The 19884-nt window shown below is 46.3% G+C and overlaps 1 protein-coding gene across 1 annotated transcript in view; it reads right to left on the bottom strand.

The window, feature by feature from the left end:
- Positions 1–12867: 12867 nt before the first annotated feature.
- The window catches only part of Col4a1 (collagen type IV alpha 1 chain), a 61736-nt gene continuing 54719 nt past the window's right edge, over positions 12868–19884 (bottom strand). Inside the window, exons 50-52 of the mRNA XM_033760972.1 lie at positions 16382–16496; positions 15537–15709; positions 12868–14265 (exon numbers count right to left, since the gene is read on the bottom strand). Coding sequence (XP_033616863.1) covers positions 14184–14265; positions 15537–15709; positions 16382–16496 — 370 coding nt within the window. The 3' untranslated portion in view covers positions 12868–14183. The remainder of the gene's footprint in view (positions 14266–15536; positions 15710–16381; positions 16497–19884) is intronic.

Here is a 19884-nt window from a genome sequence, read left to right on the forward strand (position 1 = left end):
AAAAAAAAATACCAATACAGTATTTCTATGGAGAAAGATATACATCTACAGATCCCCAAAGCTCAGCCCAGACACATCATAACCAATTGTCCAAAAAGGAAAGACAGAAATCTTAAACACAGCCAGAGAACAACATTCCTTTCAGGGTAAGAGTGACCTGAATGACTAGAGTTAGTTATTGGACACTGTGGGGACTGGAAGGAAGTGGGGGGGGAAGCACAGGTGTGAACAATAGAAGGCAGTGAACCATCAGAGTCCTGTATCCTTCCAGAAAAAAATGAAATATACTTTATGCTGATGAAAAACTAGAAGTACCTATGTCCAGCAGAGGAGCCTTGAGGGAATGGCCAGAGGATGTCTTTCAGACACAAGGGAGGTTATGTGAGGAGGAAACTTGGATATCACAATAGGAAATACTTGGGTAAATATAATAGACTACTCTTCCAGTTTAGAAATATGTCAGTATGTTAACAAAATATCAACTAAAAAAGGCATATTAAAATGTTGAAATAAAAATGGAAGGAAAATAAAATAATAGGTAGTAAACAGAAGCTAAATAGTAAAAGTTAGACCTAAATCCAAATAACCAATAATTAAAGCAAACATGACAGTCACCTTATCAATAGAAGGCAAAGACTAGCAGAATGGATTTTTAAAACATGGCAGCAGATCCTGGAGAGCAGTGGTGTGGTCCAGATCAGCACAGCTGCAGGCAGATCACAGCCAGGGCTCCCCAGAGACTCAGGGAACCTACCCAGCCAAGGCCCACCCAGGAAAGAGCTGCACAGGCACAAAAGCTTCAGTCTGAGGCCCACCCCATAGCATCAGTGATTTTAACCCAGGAGTTGGAGTACTGTTGAACAGCAGAGAAAAGGCCTCTTGGTGACTTGGTAAGAATTGAAGACGACTGGGTAAGCAAAAAGTAGCCTCAATAAAGGCACAGCAGGCTGCGTCTGTTGAAATGAGAAGACCCAGAAACAAGTCCCAAAACTGGACTTCCAAATCACTTAAGGCAACCCTGAAGGAAATTGAGATGGAACAATCTGATATTCAATCACCTGGACTTCTGGCAACAAAAGAAGATCTGGAAAAAATGAAGCCAGAAATAATTTCTCTGATAACAGCAGAGATTATGCCCATAGTGCAAGACATGATTTATGAATCTAGAGTGGACACAGAAAAAAAAAGAGGAGCTGAGGAACCTGATGGAATCCCAACATAGAAACAAATAGAATCCATAAAACAGATGCAAAAAGAGGTCCAGGAGATTAAAAACTCCATTGAAAATCTACACAGCAGAATGAGTCACTGTGAAGATAGAATTTCAGATATAGAAGATAGGATTGCAATTAGTGACCAGGAAAAGAAAAATGTCCTAAAAATAGAAAGAGACCATGAGAAATCAATCCCAACAGCTGCTAGATGATGCAAGATGAATCAAGATGCTAAATGAATCAAGAGTCAAGAAACAGGAGAGAGTGCAGACAACATTTTAAAAAAATGTTTACAGAAGTAATGGCAGAAAACTTCCCAAGTAGGGGAAAACATTTTGACATAGAGATAAGTGAGGCATATAGGACTCCATCTAGATGGGATAAAAAAAATCTACACATAGGCATATAATAGTTAGGATTCCAGAAACCCAACAGATGAACAAAATTATACAAGTGGCAGAGAAAAGAAACAAATCACATACAAAGAAAAGCCTATCAGAATCACAGCAGACTTCTCAACACAAACCCTCAAGGCAAGAAGAGCTTGGAGTGGGATATTTCAAGCCCTAAAGGAAAACAGCCTTCAACCCAGATTGATGAACCCTGCAAAACTATCAAAATTCATAGAAAAATAAGATACTTTCATGACAAAGAGCACCTTAGGAACTTCATGAATGTCAAACCAGCACTCCAAAAAATTGTAAACAATATCCTAGGAAATGACAACAAGGATCACAACCCCAGGAAGCCCAGCAGAATGAATCCATCAGACATGACAAGAAGTTAAATGCAAAGGGGGACAAGCCAACAAAAAGAAAAAGTCATGACAAGGATAAGTTGGTACATAAAAGATATACCCATCAATGGTAATGGTCTCAATTCACCAATCAAAAGACATATATTGGCAGAATGGGTCAAGAAGCAAGATCCAACAATATACTGCATACAAGAAACACATTTAATTCAAAAAGAAACTCAGACTGAAAGTTAAAGGTTAGAAAACAATACTTCATGTGACAGGAACCTAAAAAAAAAAAAGCAGGAATCCTCTGTGCAGATTGAGTGGATTTTAAACCAAAGCTGATTAAGAGAGATAAGGATGCTACATCCTTATAAAGGGAACAACCCAAGAGGAAGAGATGACAATCATAAATATATATGCACCAAACACTAGAGCACCCAACTACTTAAAATAAATACTAATGGACATGAAAAATCAAATAAGCACTAACACAGTAGTAATGGGGGATGATCTCAATACCCCACTGTCACAAATAGATAGATCAACTAGACAAAAAGTAACAAAATACTAGAACTCAATCAAACTCTTGAACAAATGAATTTAACAGATGTTTATACAGAGTGTTCCACCCCATAGAATGAGAATACGATTCTTTACAGCTGCACATGGGTTGTTCTCCAAAATAGACCACATACTCACTCATAGAACATGTCTAAGTAAGGACAAAGGGTTTGAAGTGATCCCCTTTATATTTTCAGACCATAGTGTGATGAAATTGGAGATAGCAAAAGAAACTGCAAGAATTTCATAAAGACATGGAAATTGAACCACACACTTCTGAATAACCAATGGGTCACAGAGTCTATTGAAAAATCAGAGAGTTCCTACAGTTAAGTGATAATGACAATACAACATATCAGAATCTGTGGGACACAATGAAAGCAGTCTTATGAGGAAAATTCATAGTACTGAATACACATATTAAGAAAACAGAGTGAGTGAAATTAAACAACCTGATGCTAAACCTCAAGCTTCTAGAAAAAGAAGAGCAGGACAAACCCAAAGATAATACAAGGGAGGAAATTATAAAGAGCAGAGCAGAAATCAATGCAATGGAGACTAAAAGAATGATACAAAAAAATCAACAAAGCCAAGAGTTGGTTCTTTGAAAGAATAAATAAAACTGACAAACCCTTAGCCAAACTTATCAAAAAAGGCCCAAATTCAGGATATTAGAAAAAAAAGGGTGAAATTACAACAGACCCAGAAGAAATCCAAGGGATTATCAATACCTACTTTGAGAAACTTTACACCAATAAGATGGAAAATACAGAAGGAATGGACAGAAACCTAGATTTGTATGAATTAACAAAGTTAAATGAAGATGACATAAAAATTTGAAATGACCCAATATCAATAAATGAAATTGAAAATGTAATTTAGACTTACCAGGCTTGGATTTAGCTCAGTGCTTCCACCACCTGCCTCACAACCACAAGGTCCCAGGTTCAATCCCCAGTATAAAAAAAAAAAAAAAAACTTACCAAGAAAAGCCCAGGGCCTAATGGGTTCACTGATGAAATCTGTAAGACATTTAGACAGGAACTACTGCCACTACTGTTTAAACTCATTGATGAAATTGAAAGGGAATCAATACTCCCAACCTCAATCCTGAAAGCAGGCATCACCTTCATCCAGAAAGCAGAGAAAGATCCAACTAAAAAAGAGAAGTATAGGTGAATCTCACTAATGAACACAGTTGCAAAAATCCTTAATAAGATACTGGCAAATAGAATGCAGAAGATCATCAGGAAGATCAGAGACTCTGAAGACGTGGGATTCAATCCCAGGGGTGCAGGCATGGTTCAACATAGGAAAATTGATAAAGGCTATATACTATATGAATAGAGCAAAGGACAAAAACCATATGATCATCTCAATAGATGCAGAAAAAGCATTCAACAAAATCTAACATGTAGTCATGAAAAAAAAAACACACAGAAAATTGTAATAAATGGTCTCCACATCAATCTGATAAAAGCTATCTATAAAAAGCCAAGAGCCAATATCATACTAAGTGGTCAAAAACTGAAATCCTTCATGCTAAAATCAGAAGACAAAGATGTCCATTATTACCACTCCTGTTCAATATAATTTTGGAAACATTAGCCACAGCAGTTAGACATGAGAAAGAAATAAAAGGAATAAAGATAGGAAATGAAGAAGTAAAATTGTCATTATTTGCAGATGACGTGACTCTCTATAAAGAAGACCCCAAGAACTCCACTGAAAGTCTTCTAGACTTAATAACCAAATTCAATAAAGTAGCTAGATACAAGGTTAACACACAAAAATCAATAGTTTTCTGTACATGAAAAACAGACTCACTGAAAGAGAAATGGGGCAATGAATTCCTTTCACAATAGCATCCAAAAAATTGAATACCTGGGAATCAACCTAAAAAAATAAATCAAAGACATCTACACTGAAAACTACAGCACTCTGAAAAAAGATATTGAAGAGGATATCAGAAAATGAAAGACATCCTTTGCTCCTGGGCAGGAAGAATCAATATAGTGAAAATGGCCATACTTCCAAAACTGCTATATAGATTCAAAGCAATCCCAATTGAAATACCAGAAGCATACTTCACAGACCTTGAGAAAACAATACAAAAATTCATTTAGAACAGGAAGAAACCTAGAATAGCAAAAGCATTTTTAGGCAATAAAGAAAAAATGGGGGTATCACAATCCCCAACTTGAAACTATACTACAAAGCTACTGTGGTAAAAACAGCATGGCACTGGCAAAGAAACAGACCTGAGGACCAGTGGAACAGATTAGAAGATGCAGAAACAATTCCAGAAAAACTCAGTCACCTCATCTTTGACAAAGGAGTCAACCATCCTCACTAGCGGAAAGATAGCCTCTTTAATAAATGTTGTTGGAAAAACTGGATTTCAACCTGCCAAAGATTAAAACTAGACCCTTTTACCATGCACTAAACTAAAATCCAAGTGAATTAAAGATCTAAATATTAAAACAGAAACACTAAACTTGCTGGAAGATAAGTTAGACAGAACTCTTGAAGACATTGTCATAGGAAAAGACTTCGTAAACAAATCCTCAGTAACGTGGGAACTAGTGCAAAGAATGAATAATGGGGTCTCATCTTATAAAAACCTTCTGCATTGCAAGATAAACCATCAACAGAGCTAAGAGACAACCTACAATGTGAGGAAAAAATTTTTGCCAACTCATCCTCAGACAAAGGACTATTGTCTAGGGTATATAAAGAACTCAAAAAAACCAGCCCCACCAAATAAAGACCCGATTCAAAAATGGGCATCTGAAATGAACAGACATTTCTCAAAGAAGTAAAAGCAGCAAATAAATATATGAAAAACTGTTCAAGATCACTGGTCATTTGAGAGATACGGATGAAAACAGCCCTGAGATTCCATCTCACCCCAGACAGAATGGCTGCTATCATGAAATCAACCAATAACAAATACTGGTGAGGTTGTGGAGAAAGGAACCCTTCTCCATTGTTGGTGGGAGTGCAGACTGGTGCAACCACTGTGGAAATCAATCCATTTGACCCAGCCATCCCTCTGCTGGGTATCTTTCCAAAAGAATTAAACGAATCATGCCACAGTGATATATGCATACCCCTCATTATAGTAGCACAGTCTGTAATAACTAAAACTTGTAAACACCCCAATTGCCCTTCAATTGGAGATTGGATAAAGAAGATGTGGTTTTTCTATAAAATGGAACACTACTTGGCCATAAAGAATGAGAAACTAGAGTCATTCATAGGAAAATGGGTGCATATTAAAGCCATACTCCTGTGTGTGTGTGTGTGTGTGTGTGTGTGTGTGTGTGTGTGAGAGAGAGAGAGAGAGAGAGAGAGAGAGAGACAGTCTCACTATGTAGTTGAGACTGACCTGGAACTCACTGTGGGAAGCCAGCCATGGCCCACTGGCTTTTTGAAAGACAACATTTGTTCCTTTTTAAGGACTGCACGTGTTAAACTTGTTTTGAGCCTGCTAGGTGCTTCCTGTTAAAGATCTGACGTTATGTATAGGAGTCAGGTGTTGTAACTCAATTTTGTTAAGTTCCTCCACCTATTTGGGAATCATGATTATTAGTTGCAAGTGTTGTTAATTTGTTTTTCTTGAGCCTGCTTTCTCTTGCCTGTGTGAACCCTCGTTCCCGTGGAGCGGGTGTTGAGGTTACTATGGTAATCCTAGCCCATAATAGTTCGGTCTTTTCCTTTAAAAGGCTGATGCCTACCTGCAATAAATGTCGCCTTGATCAGACTCTTGTCTTGGCGTCCTTCCTTTCTCTCTGCCCCACCCCGCTGCTTTTTCAGGTTTGAGGCACTGCGGGACAGTGCTCTGCGTCGCCGGTTCGCGACAACTCACATTCTAGCCCAGGCTGGTCTTGAACTCACAGCGATCCTCCTGCCTCAGCCTCCCAAGTGCTGGGATCACAGGCATGCACCACCACACCTGGCAAAGTCATCCTCTTAAGTGAAATAAATAGGACACACATGTGCAAATACCAAATAGTTTCTCTGGTGTGAAAAACTAAAAGTATAAATAAAATCCAAATTGTATAACTGCTAATGTGAAATAGGAAGAAAATGGCTAAACGTGTGGGGGAAGTGGGAAGGGTAGGGGAAAGGAAATAAGGGAAAGGAAAAAATGTCGCGAGCCGCGACGTCAGGATCCTGCCAGCAGGTCCTAAACCTGAAAGGATGAGGACAGAGAGACGGGAGGCACTTTTCTTCTCAAGTTCCTTGCTTGCTTGCTTGCTTTATTACAGAACCTCTTCCCTTTATACTCTCCAGCTGCATGGGAGCGAGGGCTGCACGGGAGCGAGAGTACCGCCCACACATTCCAGAGGGAAACAATAACCACCATTATGGGTTACATCTGCTACCAGCTGAACTCGCCCGTGGCTATGGGCGAGAGCACGTCCGTGCCAGCCAGGTGACTCAAAGTTCAATCATGGCTAGGCCTGTGTCAAGGCTCACCATAATGGCTCGCCATAATAAAATATTAGAAAAGGAAAAAATGGAAACAAAGTCTTTGTAAATAGGGGAGGGTGGAGGGGGTAAAGGGAGGGCAGGGGAATGGGGAGAAAATGAGAACCAAGGTACAAGATCCCAGTGATGAATGTAACTGTACTGCAGACCTAAAATGTACCAATAAACTTAGTGAAAAATAAAATAACAATCTCAAATGTTTTTTAAAAAAGAAATTGGAATTCAGACTCCCTCCGTTTAAAGACCCAGTCCAGAAATGGACATCTGAGGTGAGTACACATTTCTCAGATGAAGAAGTAGAAATGAGAGATGAATATATTGAAACATGCTCATCACCACCAGTCATTCAGGGGTGCAAATTAAACAATGCTGATTTCCATGTCATGCCAGAAAGGACGGCTGCTATGTGGAAATCAAGCAATCACAAATGCTGGGGGGTGAGGGGAGAAAGGAACCTTCCCCACTGCTCGTGGGAGTGCAGACCAGTGCAACCACTGTGGACATCCTGGAGATTCCTCAAAAAACTAGGATTAGAAGCACATTTTCCCCAGCTGTTCCCCTTCTTGGTGTCTTCCCAAAGGAGTGGGAAGCATCACACCACAGTGATAGATGCACACCTGTGTTTACAGCAGCACGGTTTGCAATAGCTGAAGCTAGGAAACAGCCCAAAGGCCCGTCAATTGATGACTGGATTAAAAGAAGATGTGGTTCTTGTATACAATGGCGTACTCCTTAACCATAAGGATAAACTTGAGACATTTGTAGCTAAATGGATACACCTTGAGATCGTACTCTTAAGTGAAAGAAATCCGACACACGTGTGTAAACATCACATTGTCTCTCTGGTATCTGAAGCTGAAAGCATAAATAAGGACCAAAATGTATAATAGATATTGTGAAACAGGAAAGAGCAACTACAAAGGGGTAGGGGAAGAGCAAGGGAGGGAAAAGAAAACAATGAAAAAGAAGAAGAAAATGGAAACAAAGCTTTGTAAACGAGGAGAAGAGAGGTTGAAGGGAAGGGAGGGGAACCGGATAAAATGAATCAATATGCATCATGTGCGGGTATAATTTCTATACGATGAATGTGATCATTATGTATATCTAAGCTGTACCAATAAAATTCTTAAAAAATAAAATATTGATAAGCTTCTAAAGAGTTTGAGAAAGAAAAAGGAGATGCAAATTTTCAGTAGAGGAAAAGAAATAACTGAGATCACCACAGGCTTCGTGGACATAATGCTGTGAACAGCTCCCTGCCCACACGTTCAACAACTCCACACAGACTGCGCCAAAACAACGATCAAACTCATCCAAGGTGAAACAGAGAAAGCGAACAGTCCTGTAACTATTTAAAAATTGCATTTAAAAGTTAAAAACTTTTCCCCGCCTTGTGCCAGGGATTTAGCTCAGTGGCACCGCAACTGCCTCACAAACACAAGGTCTTGAGTTCGATCCCAGGTACGGAAAAAAAATCCACATACCTTTCCCCTCCAAAATTTGCAGGCCCACAAGACTGTACTGGAAAATGCTACCAAGTATTTAAGGAAGAAATAATGCCAACTCTGCTTGATTTCTATCAGAAATTAGAGCTCATTTTAAAAATAAATGGCATTATCTGATACAAAAACTAGACTGACCATACAAGAAAAGAAAGCTAAAAACCAACAGGTCTGACTAACAGGCACAAAAATCCTTCATAAAATATTGGAAATTTCTAATACTTTAAACAAAAGAGTTTCTTTCTTTCTTTTTTTTTTTAATGAGTAATACACCACGACCAGGGCTTTGTCCTGGAAACTGAGGCCCCATGCAAATGGATTTTCAGTTATCATCAATTCACTGTATTGATCCACAAGTCAAAAGGATTTGACCAAACTCGACTGCCACTCATAATAAATACTCACAAGGACAGAGGCGTCCACAGCAAACACTCTGCAACTCACGTACTACTTCAGGGTACAAGAGTGAACGCTTTTTCCCTAAGATCAACAGCCAGGGGAAGTTGTTCACAATTCTCATTCTGACTCACATCATGCCAGGCAATTGTCCCAGCCAGAGCCACAGGTTAGATGTCCAACAGGAGGAGGGTGGGACTGGGAAAAGAAGAAATAGAATTGTCCTTATTCACAGACAACATGATTGTTGATGTAGGAAATCTTAAAAGTACAAAAGAAAAATCACTTCTAGAGCTATGAAGAGAATTTAGTGAACTCGAATAACCCACTGTTAACACCTCCCAAAATGTATCATAGTCCTATAGGTTAGGCATATAAAACCAGAAGTCAAAATGTAAAAGATAATGCCATTTACAGTGGCTTAAACATAGAGGGTGGCCAGGTGTGGTGGCACACACTTTAATCCCAGCACCCTGGGAAGCTGAGGCAGGAAGATGGCAAGTTTGAGGCCAGCCTGAGCAACTTAATGACTTATTGAGAACCTGTCCCCAAATTTTAAAAACTTAACAATGGTCAAGAGAAGTTGCTCTGTACAAAAGTGCTGTGTTCAGTCCCCGGTATCACAAATTATCAGAGACCTGCACAGCAGGTTCCAATCTCCTGCCCAGTGCTACAGTGCATGGTGAAAGGAAAGATTTACAGAGTTAAAGAGACAAAGATACAGGGAGCCAGAATGACCAGTGCTCATGCGAGACAGGTTGAACAAGTAAACTCCCTGAATACCCAGAGCTGTCGGTATTTATTGGTGACATCATAGTTAGAGGTAAAGGGGCTCTGTGAGGGGACATGGAGTTGCTATGTACACAATGCTGATGCAGGCAAGGCTTGTAAAGGAAGAGACAATGCATTCTTGAATAGGAACAGAACAGGCAATATATACAGGCTGTGGTTAATAATTAACCCTGTCTTTTTAGTAAAGTAGATTTTACTTGTGGGAATAGAATTTGGGTGTGAGCTACTCCAACAACGGCTACTGTGTTAGGTCCTATTGAGCCCACAGCTCCATGGGCCACTTCTCTGTCTCTGCTGTGGCGTTAGCGGGAGTTGTGCTACCCAGCTTGCTACTACAGTGCCTCTGAGTCACGTAAACTTCAGTCAGACTGGCTTCTTAGAATGAGCCAGTTACAGCCTGACTGTTTACAGCCTGCTTTGGGTGTAATCAATAGGGCAGTGCCTACAAGTAGATAAATACATAAGATCCACACATACAAATCTAATAAAACATATTGGGGATCTTTATACTGGAAACTAGAAAATGTTGATGAAAATAATGAAGAAAACATCAGTAAATGAAAGATGCCACCTTGGCAGAATGTAAGATTCAGTATGGAAAACACTTTCCAAGCAGACTGATGATTTCATGCAATTCTAATCAAAGTCCACAGTGATTCGTTTCATAGATTTAGAGAAGCCAAGTCTCCAGTTTATATAGAAATCAAAGAAACTGGAAATGTTCAAACAGTTTATAAAAAGAAGTCAGGAAGGGCCGGGGTTTTAGCTCCCTGGCACTGTGCCTGCCTGGCAAGTGCAAGGTCCTGAGTTTGATCCCCGATACCAAAAAAGCAAAACAGAACAAAAACAAAAAGAAGTCAGGAAGAAGAGACTTGCTAACAGCTCTTCAGATTGCTCTGAGCTAAGTAAATCAAGGGCCCTGAATTGATGAAACTCTAGTCACACAAATCAGTGAAATGGAAGAGTCCAGAAACTAAACCCACGCGATGTACGGCCAAGTAATCCTGAGAGACACAAAATCAGCTCGATGCAGAAATGACAACCTTTCCCCTTCTCAAGAGTTGGGTGCCCATCTGCAACCCAACATATCCTAGATCCCATACATCTACAATCTACTGATTTTTGACAAAGGGTCCAAGATTATTCTACTAAATGACTCCAGGACAACTGGATAGTCACAAGGAGAAAAGCTTAAAGATTGCTTGTCAGCTTGGGATCCTTGGATGTCCCCACACAGTAAGAGCCTGTGATGGCTTGGGTATACTATAGTGTGTCCCTCAAAAGGCTCACGAGATGGCAGGCTTTGGGGAAGTGAGTGAATCATGGTGCTACTGGGAGGTGATGATACGGGCTGGGGCTCCGCTGAAGCGTGGACTGAGCCTTCCTCTTGGCCTCTCCTCTCCTTCTTGACAGCCATGAGATGAGCAGCTTTCCTCCCCCACACTCTGCTGCTGTGATGTTCTGCCTGCCTGGGGCCTGAAAGCAATAGAACCAGCCAATCACAGTACTGAACCCTCCAAAATCGTGAGCCAAACCCAACCTTTCCTTGTTTCAGTGGTTTTTCTCATGGCGCAGGCACACTGAAGAAAATGTAGCACAGAGCTCGCAGAGAAGATTGTTGCTCATTATTGGCAGAAGTTCTGAGCACTGGCTTGCTTGTGGTGCTATAACTTGTAGGTATGTCACAATTTGTGGAACTCTACATCAAAATAAGTCAATTTTTCTGTACATTAATCTTAAATGTATAGAACACCTTTTAAAATAACAGAAAATGCACAGGACCTGAGTGTGGGATTCAAGAAGTCATATTATCCTCTTTGTTCTTTTCTTTGTATACCAATTACACATAAAATCATTTATAATAAATCAGACATACAGAAACACAATGCTCTGAACTGCCTGGCAAAGGGGGAGTCACAGCTGTGAAAACCCAGCCCCAGGACTGAGCGTCCTCCTAACAGCACAGAGGGCAGCTGGCCACCACTTGCCACGTCATCAACGCCACCCCGGGACCCTACCCCAACTCCAGTGGGGCTCTGTGCTCACGTGTGCCCCTGCTTCATCCTCCCGCAGTGCTGCATGTCCATGCAGTTCGCCTGCTACTTCACCCACCCTCTGCTGTGTGTTGACATGACTGATTTGTCTTCACTGTCACATGTTCGTGTGTGATCCCACCGCATCCTGGCTCTGGTGTGTATATCACACGCTTATATGGATCTGGCTTCATCCTTCAGTGAGCTGCCTGTTCACATCTACCCTGTTTCATCTTGTGCTCTGTGCTAACATTCTGTCAACCTCTCACTGTGATGTGGTCATGTGTGGTCATGTGCTGTCCTGGCTGTGTGGCGTGCACATGTGATCATTCATCTTGGCACTGTGGGGCATCTTTATGTTGCCCTGTGTCACTCGCTCTGTTTACATGTGATCCTGTGTCATCCTTGCTGCTTTGTGTTCACTATGAACCTGTCTCATCCTCATTCTGTTCCTGTGTGATCCTGTTTCATCCTTGTGCTTTCTTGTGTGTTTATGTTTCACTGTACTTCAGCCTGGCCCTGATGCATGTTCATGTGATCATGTGTCACCTCAGCCCTGTGACAGGTGTTCGTATGTGGTCTTGTCACCCTGGCTGTGACACATGTCCATATACGGTCGTGTCACCCTGGCCCTTGATGCGTGTTCACATGTGATTCCACTTTATCCTCGCTACAGTTCTCCTGTTAAGTTACCCACAAGCACTGTGAGGCGTGGAGCTTTCTGGACACTGAGGGCCACACTCGTCCTCCTGACCTCGCCAGTGCCATGTGGTGTCACGGCCTGGACCCGGTGGCTTGAGTCTGCAGGGCGGCCTAATGGGCTGGCAGGCCTGACCTGGGTCCATCTCACTCTCTGGTGTCTAGAAGGTGCCGAGTCCTGTGCGCTCGGTGCCAGATGCAGGGTGGACAATGAGCGCTGGCTGAAGGACAGGAGGAGGGAGCATGGCGGGCTGAGCAGGGGGAGGATGGAGGAAGGAGCCGTGCAGTTCCTGGGAGTCACCTGCCCTCCCCATCTGTAACTCATCTGCTACAGCAGTGCAAAATAAAAATGACCTAAGGGCATGCAAGGCTCACACATTTATTAGCACTTAGTGCAGTAACTTTCCTTTAAAGGCTTCTGTGGCAGTGTTAGCAACAAATTCATAAAAGCTTAATTTTTATACAAATAGTTTTATTACAAATTTGAATTTTTAAGAAATACACATGTAAAGATATTACAGAAAAGGCCTTAGTAGTCTTGAGAAAGTTTTGGAGACTTTTGGTGAAATGTCATTTCAAGCATAGTGGTCCGAATCTGCCCTCCTGCGACCCTCGCTCCCTGCGGAGTCTGCGAGGCCCAGGCGCGGCCGGAAGCGGAAGTGGCCTGCGCGCGCACCTGAGCAGAAGTACGGACATCGCGCTCCACAGCGCTCTCCTCGCGCGGCGGCGAGAGGGTGCTACTGCACGGAAGGCCTTACTGCCGCTGCTTTTGAAGTCAAGTCGTTCAGTTTGTGGTTAGTGTTTAAAACCCTGAAAGTATTCAACAGAGTCGAAACAATCAGCTCAAAGTGCATGTTCCAAAGGCCCGAGGCCCCGTGCGCACCAACCCGCATCTGCTTTGGGCATCAGTGATTTTTGGTTTGGAAGTGAACGAGGAAAGCTGGTGTTTCACATTTGGTATCGGAGTGTTTAAAAACCTGTGTTAAAGGACAGCACAGTCTTGCAAGAGAACTAGGTAAGCTTTATTTCAACAGTGGAAGTTACACTAGGATTTGACCTGCCTAATTGCTGACGTCTATATAAATTACTAAAATATATATATTTAATTTCTCACTACTTTTGGACCATCTTTATTCCACAGGAAAGTTGGCACTTCTGCCAGAGGAGCTGCGTAGTACCACACAGAGCGGAGAGACACCAATTTGTCTGGGGCTGGAGGGGAAGTGGTTTACTGAGTCTGTCATTGCATTTGGAGGTTTGCGGAGACCGCTTTTACATCGCCATCGTTTGCACAGACCAAGGGACCTGGATTTGGAAACACGAGACGGTGCTCTACAGACATTCCTGTGGGGTGGGAAACTCATCTATTACAACACAAGGCTGAGCAGGGCAGGCGGGCAGGTGGGCGGTGGGTGGCCCCACGCCTCTAGCACCTTGGGGCTCCAACTTCGCACCTCAGTGCAGGATCGGAGCAGGACTGGTATTGTACTCATCACAAGTGCCATCTGGATGCCACTATGGAAAGTTTATCGTTGTCTCTCTTCTCCTTCAGCAAGCAGAGACCAGTGAAGCAGGCGTGTTAGTTACACACATTCCTATAAGGCACTTTGCGGTTTCATACTGGACAGTGAGGTACACAGGATATATTTCTAGGGTTCGTTGCTGTTAAAAATAAAAGAGGAGGCGGCAGCGAGCGGAGGAGGAGGAGGAGTAGCACCATGTTGTGACGGCAGCTGGGTTGGCCCCGTTATGTTCTTCGCATGCACACTTGGCAGCGGCTGACATGCGTACGAAGCTCTCCGGCCTTCAAAGTGGAGGGCGTGGGCTTCCTGCAAGGACACAGGGCTCAGTGCCGGCATCGCCCCCTCCCACAGCCCCAGGGCCCGGCCCTGGCAGGCACCACCAGGCCTGGCTGCCCTGCTCCCTAGGGTAGTGAACTTCTCAGCTCCAGGGGAAGTACTCAGGGAAAGGAGGAGGCATGGCTTTCTCCACCCATTCCACACCCTGCAGGTGCTCAGGAGGACTGCTGGGTGCTGTGCTGAGTAACCAACCCTCCCAGATGAACCAGAGCTCCACACACTTCCTAACCTTTGGGGGAATGGTGAGCAGACGGTCTAGTCTGGGACCAAACTGAGGAAAAGACTCAGGGGCCCAAAACTCCTGTGGATCCTGGAAATTACCTTATTTTGGTGGCTAGCAGGGTGCAACCTGTACTAAAGCTGGTCCTACCCAAATTTTGTTCACAGTGAACTAGCCAGATGTGATTGCCTTCTCCCAAAACTAAAGCTCTTACTCTAGCACCTTTCAAAATGCCAAGTTCCAGCAGCCTCAAATTATGTCAGTCGATGGGATTTTTACCTAATTGTGTTTGAAAAGGTGTTTCACTTCATGGTATCAATGATAATAATCCCATAATACCTCCCTACCGGCCCTGCACACAAACTGGAGTGTCGGGGGGACCCCAGTGTCCCCTCTGAGCTAAGAGTCACCCTCTATGGGTAGATGACATACACCCAGGCGGTGCGAGCGAGCCAGCACGACTCCTTTGTAGAGAAGTACTGGAGTGTGCTACTGGGCCTCACTGGAGAGAGGCAGATTCGCAGGGACATGGAGGTTTTACTCTCCAAAAGCAAGGGGCGGCAGGAGGCTCCTCTCTGGGAGAGAGGAGCGTGAGGAGCTGGCGGGCTCTGTGACCTGCACTGCTGGGGAGTGCGGAGGTCTTGCCTCTGAGGAGCGGCCAGGCCTTGGGCTCAGCGGGGAGCTGTCCCACCTGCATGGGTGTGAGGCCCTGGAGAGTACAACGCCCGGCGCCCTGGACACCAGTGTGTGCCGTCCCCGCGGGGCGCAGCAGGCAGTGTGGGAAACCCTCTTCTGTCTGAAGATGGGCGGCTTCCATCCCATCCCAGGACTTTCACCCACAGGGTGGGGCAGGATCGCCTCTCTCATGGTTCTTTGTGGGGAGAGAGCGGACACAGCCTGTCACCTATGCCTGCCTTGAAGGTGGCCCTGCCGGGGAACAGACTGCATATCCACCGAGCCAGGCAGAGCGGGTGCCTTCGGGGCTGTGATTGACAGAGCTGCTGCGGAACAGCCCACTCACTTGAACATCTCGTTCCTCTCGATGGTGGCGAGCCAGAAGCTGTAAGCATTGGCGTAGTAATTGCAGGTCCCGCGGCCATGGCACTCGATGAAGGGCGCACTTCTGAACTCCTCCAGGCAGGACCCGGGTGATGCCAGGGCTTGGCCGGAGCCCTCGGCACCGGCACTGGTGTGCTGTGGACGGAAGTGACTGTGAGCGGGGGTTCCCGAGATCCCACCGACCCCTCCGCAAAGCCTGTACTCTAGCCCCAAACACCCTCCCGGCTCTGCACAGGACACCGGGCTCAGCCAACAGCGTCCCCTCCCTCTGCCGTGGAATAACGAGGCTCGTGCTCATGCGGGGTCGAATGCAAGGGGCTGGAGGTCAGGAAAACCCTGCTCTGACACGCTCAGCACTTGCATACAGCTAACCAGTGTTTCCCAGTGAAACAGTAAGATAAGCTAGATGAGCCCCTCGAGCAGGTGCCATGTCTCCTGTTTTAAGTGGCTTTTTGGATAAAGGAATTTCTGGTGGTCTGACATCCAGGGGCAGCTGGGTTACACTGTGCGTGGCAAGCTCTAGGTTCCAAGCTGGGAGGATCTCTTTCTCCAGTCACATATTGTATAGCCAGTGCACCAGCCCTTTCTGCCTCTATCCTGAGTCTTCTGCTTTCAAGCTCCTGTGTTGGTAAAACTTGTGTCCCTGTACAAGCTTTTGTCCCTTCCCTGAGGGGGCCCTGACCCTGCAGAAGCCAGTCCTGTGCAAGGTGCTGGAGACCCAGCCAGGCCCACGCATGCCCCAGTGGCACCATCCGGGGACTCTGCAGTGCCGAGGAGTTGGGGGGGGGCACTTCCAGGGGGACTCACCATCACGAAGGAGTAGCCAATCCAAAGCGAGGACCACCCGCTGGGACACTGCGGGATCTGGATGGTCTGGCTGTGCACAGCCATCACCATGGCGGGCGCCTCACACACGGCACATCTGCGGGGAGGCCGGGCTCAGTGGGGAGCAGGACCCTTGCCTCACCCTGACCCCGCTCCCTGACCCCATGGCCATGGTGCCCACCGCAGGGCTCATGGGTACCACCTCTGTGGGTGTCTCTATGAGGTGCAGACCGGAAACCAGAGTCAGGCTGAAGAGGAACGAGGGGTTCCCACTTCCACAAAGCTCAACAGTTTGCAGCCAGCTTGCATGGTCTTTCAGAGAGGCAGACCCTTTGGGCCCAAGTCACAGTTTTCCTGCTCCAGCCGCAGCCCTGTTCACCCCTACCCCCAAGCCAGGCTGACTTCACCCCAAGACAAGGTCCCCGGGCCAGGCCAGAGGGCTCTGAGGCCAGAAAGTGCCAGGGGCAGAAACACCAGTAGTGCCATTCTGAGCCCGAGCCTCAGCAGAAGCAATGTCAGCCACGCTGGGGAACGGGCGTAGACTGGCTCCTAATGCTTCTCCTGGCTCTGCAGGACGCCCATGTGAGCTGAGACAGCAGGCGGCCCACGTCTCCGTCCACCTCCCTGACTTCCTGGGTTTCTGCCTCACTCACACAAATGCACGCAAATTCAAAGGCCCAGGTAAGCCCCAGTCACTGAAATGGGCTGCATCTGCCCACCGCCGTCCGCGGCTGACAGAGGAGGAAAGGCCGGGCACAGCGCCCTCCATCTGCCCAGCTGCCCCAGTGCCCACTGGCCCAAGAAGCTGCCTCTGGGTGTGTTCAGCTGGGTCCCAAAGCCCAGGCCTCTCATCCCTGTGTTCTCTACGGAGAAACGAAGGCCCTGCTGAGCGTCCAGGCCAGGCCAGACCCCAGGCCCTCCCCTCGGGCACTGTTCTAGCCTTGTCACCATCCTGTGGACAGACAGAGTTGTTGGGACTGGGCAGCGGCTGCCTCTGGCTGTTTCTGAGATTAAGCTCTGGGGCACCCCCAGCTGGAAGCCCCGGAAGGAACCTGTGAGCCCACCGGAAGCCGGAGGTTAAGTGCACGCAGGGCCCAAGTCTGCCCCCAGTCGAGCCAAGGTCAGTGGCATCAAGAAAGTATAGAGGAAAGGGATAAATAAATAACTTGTCTACCTGTTGTCCAAGGAAAGCTAAAAGAGAAACCCACAGAAGGCGTTAGTTTGCAGTGTAGCACATGAGGATCCGTGCATTCTAGGAGGGAAGAGGGGGACACTTTCCCGTGTGAGAGCCACGGAACCATTCTCTGACGGCCGGGCCAGCACCCCAATCTGCCCCCAACAGGGTGCTCACAGAGGGAAGGGACAGGGTGCATGGGGGCCACTCCTTCCCGCCATGGAGTACAGGGCCCTTCCAGGGACTCTTCACTGTCCAGAGCTGCTCGGGAGCCAGGCCTGATGGCACACATTGTAATCCCAGCACTCTGGGAGGCTGAGGCAGGAGGATCATAGTTTGAGCCCGGCCTGGGCACCTTAGCCATTTAGGGATCCGAGCCTCAAGGGTGGGGGCTATAAAGAAGGATAAATTGAGTCATTTGAAGGAAAATGGATGAAACTTGAGAGCCTAATGTTAGTTTTAAAAAAATCAGACACAGCTTAAATGTCACGTCTTCTCTTACATGAGAAACTCAAAGTGTAAATGAAGCATGAAACAAAAGAGAGAGAACAGGAAGCAGGGAGAAGGAGCTTTCTAAGTGGGGAGGGGACCAAGCCATGGAGGAAGACTGAAGCTGGGTTAGGTACCCGCACCGGAGCCCATGAGGATGCGACTGCTGTGTACTGCAAAGTGCTAGAAAAATAGGAGTGGGATTGGCTCAGTGCAAAGGCCCTGGGTCAAACACAATCCCCAGTACTACGCACATGCGCACGCACCCGTACACCAGCACGCACACAAAGCTGCCAACATCTTTAAAGCCAACACACAACTGCTCAGCTCTTTATCAACTCAGCTCCCTAAGGAAAACTGTGCCTGACCACCTGTCCTTTCTGTCCTTGGTTACCACAGTTCCTAAAAAGGAAAATGATGGAATAAATTCTTGGTCAAATGGAAGCGTCCATTCGCCACTTTTCTGTTACTTCTGAGTCCAGCCAAGCACAACTCTGCATGCGATGGGTGGGAAAGGCCACCACCGGGCAGTCGTGTACCTGCAGCCCCCTCTCCCTGCCTGCCTGAAACCGCTCCAGACTCCACAGCGGCGGGCCAGCGCTCCATCTGGGACTCACCCATGTGCATTCCCGGCTGATCCGGGACCAAAACTGTGGAAAACTCTCGCCGCTGTGTGACATCGGGACGGCTGCTGTTAAAACACAGGGGCTAAGAAGTGCTGGCGTCGGGTGGAGAGCCCAGAGCCAGGCGCACTGTTGGTGGGGACAGAGCCATCCCGTGGGGAGCAGCGAGGAAGCTTCCCAAAAAGGAAAAGCAGACTTCCAGTAAGTCGGTTCTGCTGCAGCTGGGTCTAAGCCACAGGAAGGAAAGCAGTCTGGGCTGTGCAGCCGCGACCCCAGCAGCACACCACAAGGAGGGAGCTCAGAGCGGGCGAGTGAGCGGGATGGTACGGCACACGCATCGGGGGTGACACCCGGCCGTGAGGGAGCAGGGACTCCGCACCCCGGCACCACGGACGAGCCCGGGACTGCAACTGAGGGAAGGAACCAGTGACAGAGGGCAGAGCCCGTCCGACCACACACTGAGTACCCAGTGCTCCAACCCAGACCAGGCGCAGAGCAGGGCCAGCAGGAGGGCGGGGCGCGAGTCTTCCTGGGATGAAAGACGGGGCCTCCTGCCTTGAGCTGTGCATGCCGGCATGGCTAGGACGGTACACTTCCTCTCGCTTCCTCTCTGGTACCTGGGATCAACATGGCTGCTGAGAGGGTCCCAGGCCTCCCTCTTTTGTTTTTTATTTTGAGACAGGGTCTCACTAAGCTGCTCAGGTGGACCTGAATTTCCACTCCTCCTGCCTCAGCCTCCCAGAGTGCTGGGATTGTAGGCATGCACCACTCCGGCAGGCTTACATTAAATGGTGATATTTTATTACACTAGAAATAATTTCATTTTTAAAGAAAATTTTCAGAAGCAAGCGTGATTCCCTCTCCCCATAAAAAACGTCTTCTGAGGCTTTTTATAAAGCTTATTATAAAAAGAAGGAAAGAGGGAGGGAGGGAAGAGGAGGGAAAGAGACATTTAGAGGTGCTGTCGCACTAAGAGGTGCAGAAGAGTCCAGCAACATCCCCTCACTCCCAACAACAACCCCCATATAAAATGAGAATTCCAGCCAGGTATGGCAGTTCCAACTGTAATCCCCCCACTCAGGAGGCTGAGGCAGGAGGATCACTGTGAGTGCAAAGCCAGCCTGAACTACAAAGTGAGACTGTCCCAAAAGGAAAGAAAAACAAAAAAGTGTTCTTAAGTCTCGGGTGGCTTTGCACTA

The sequence above is a fragment of the Fukomys damarensis genome, unplaced genomic scaffold (assembly GCF_012274545.1).
Source record: "Fukomys damarensis isolate Sample0158 unplaced genomic scaffold, DMR_v1.0_HiC HiC_scaffold_6, whole genome shotgun sequence".
Classification (NCBI taxonomy): Eukaryota; Metazoa; Chordata; class Mammalia; order Rodentia; family Bathyergidae; genus Fukomys; species Fukomys damarensis.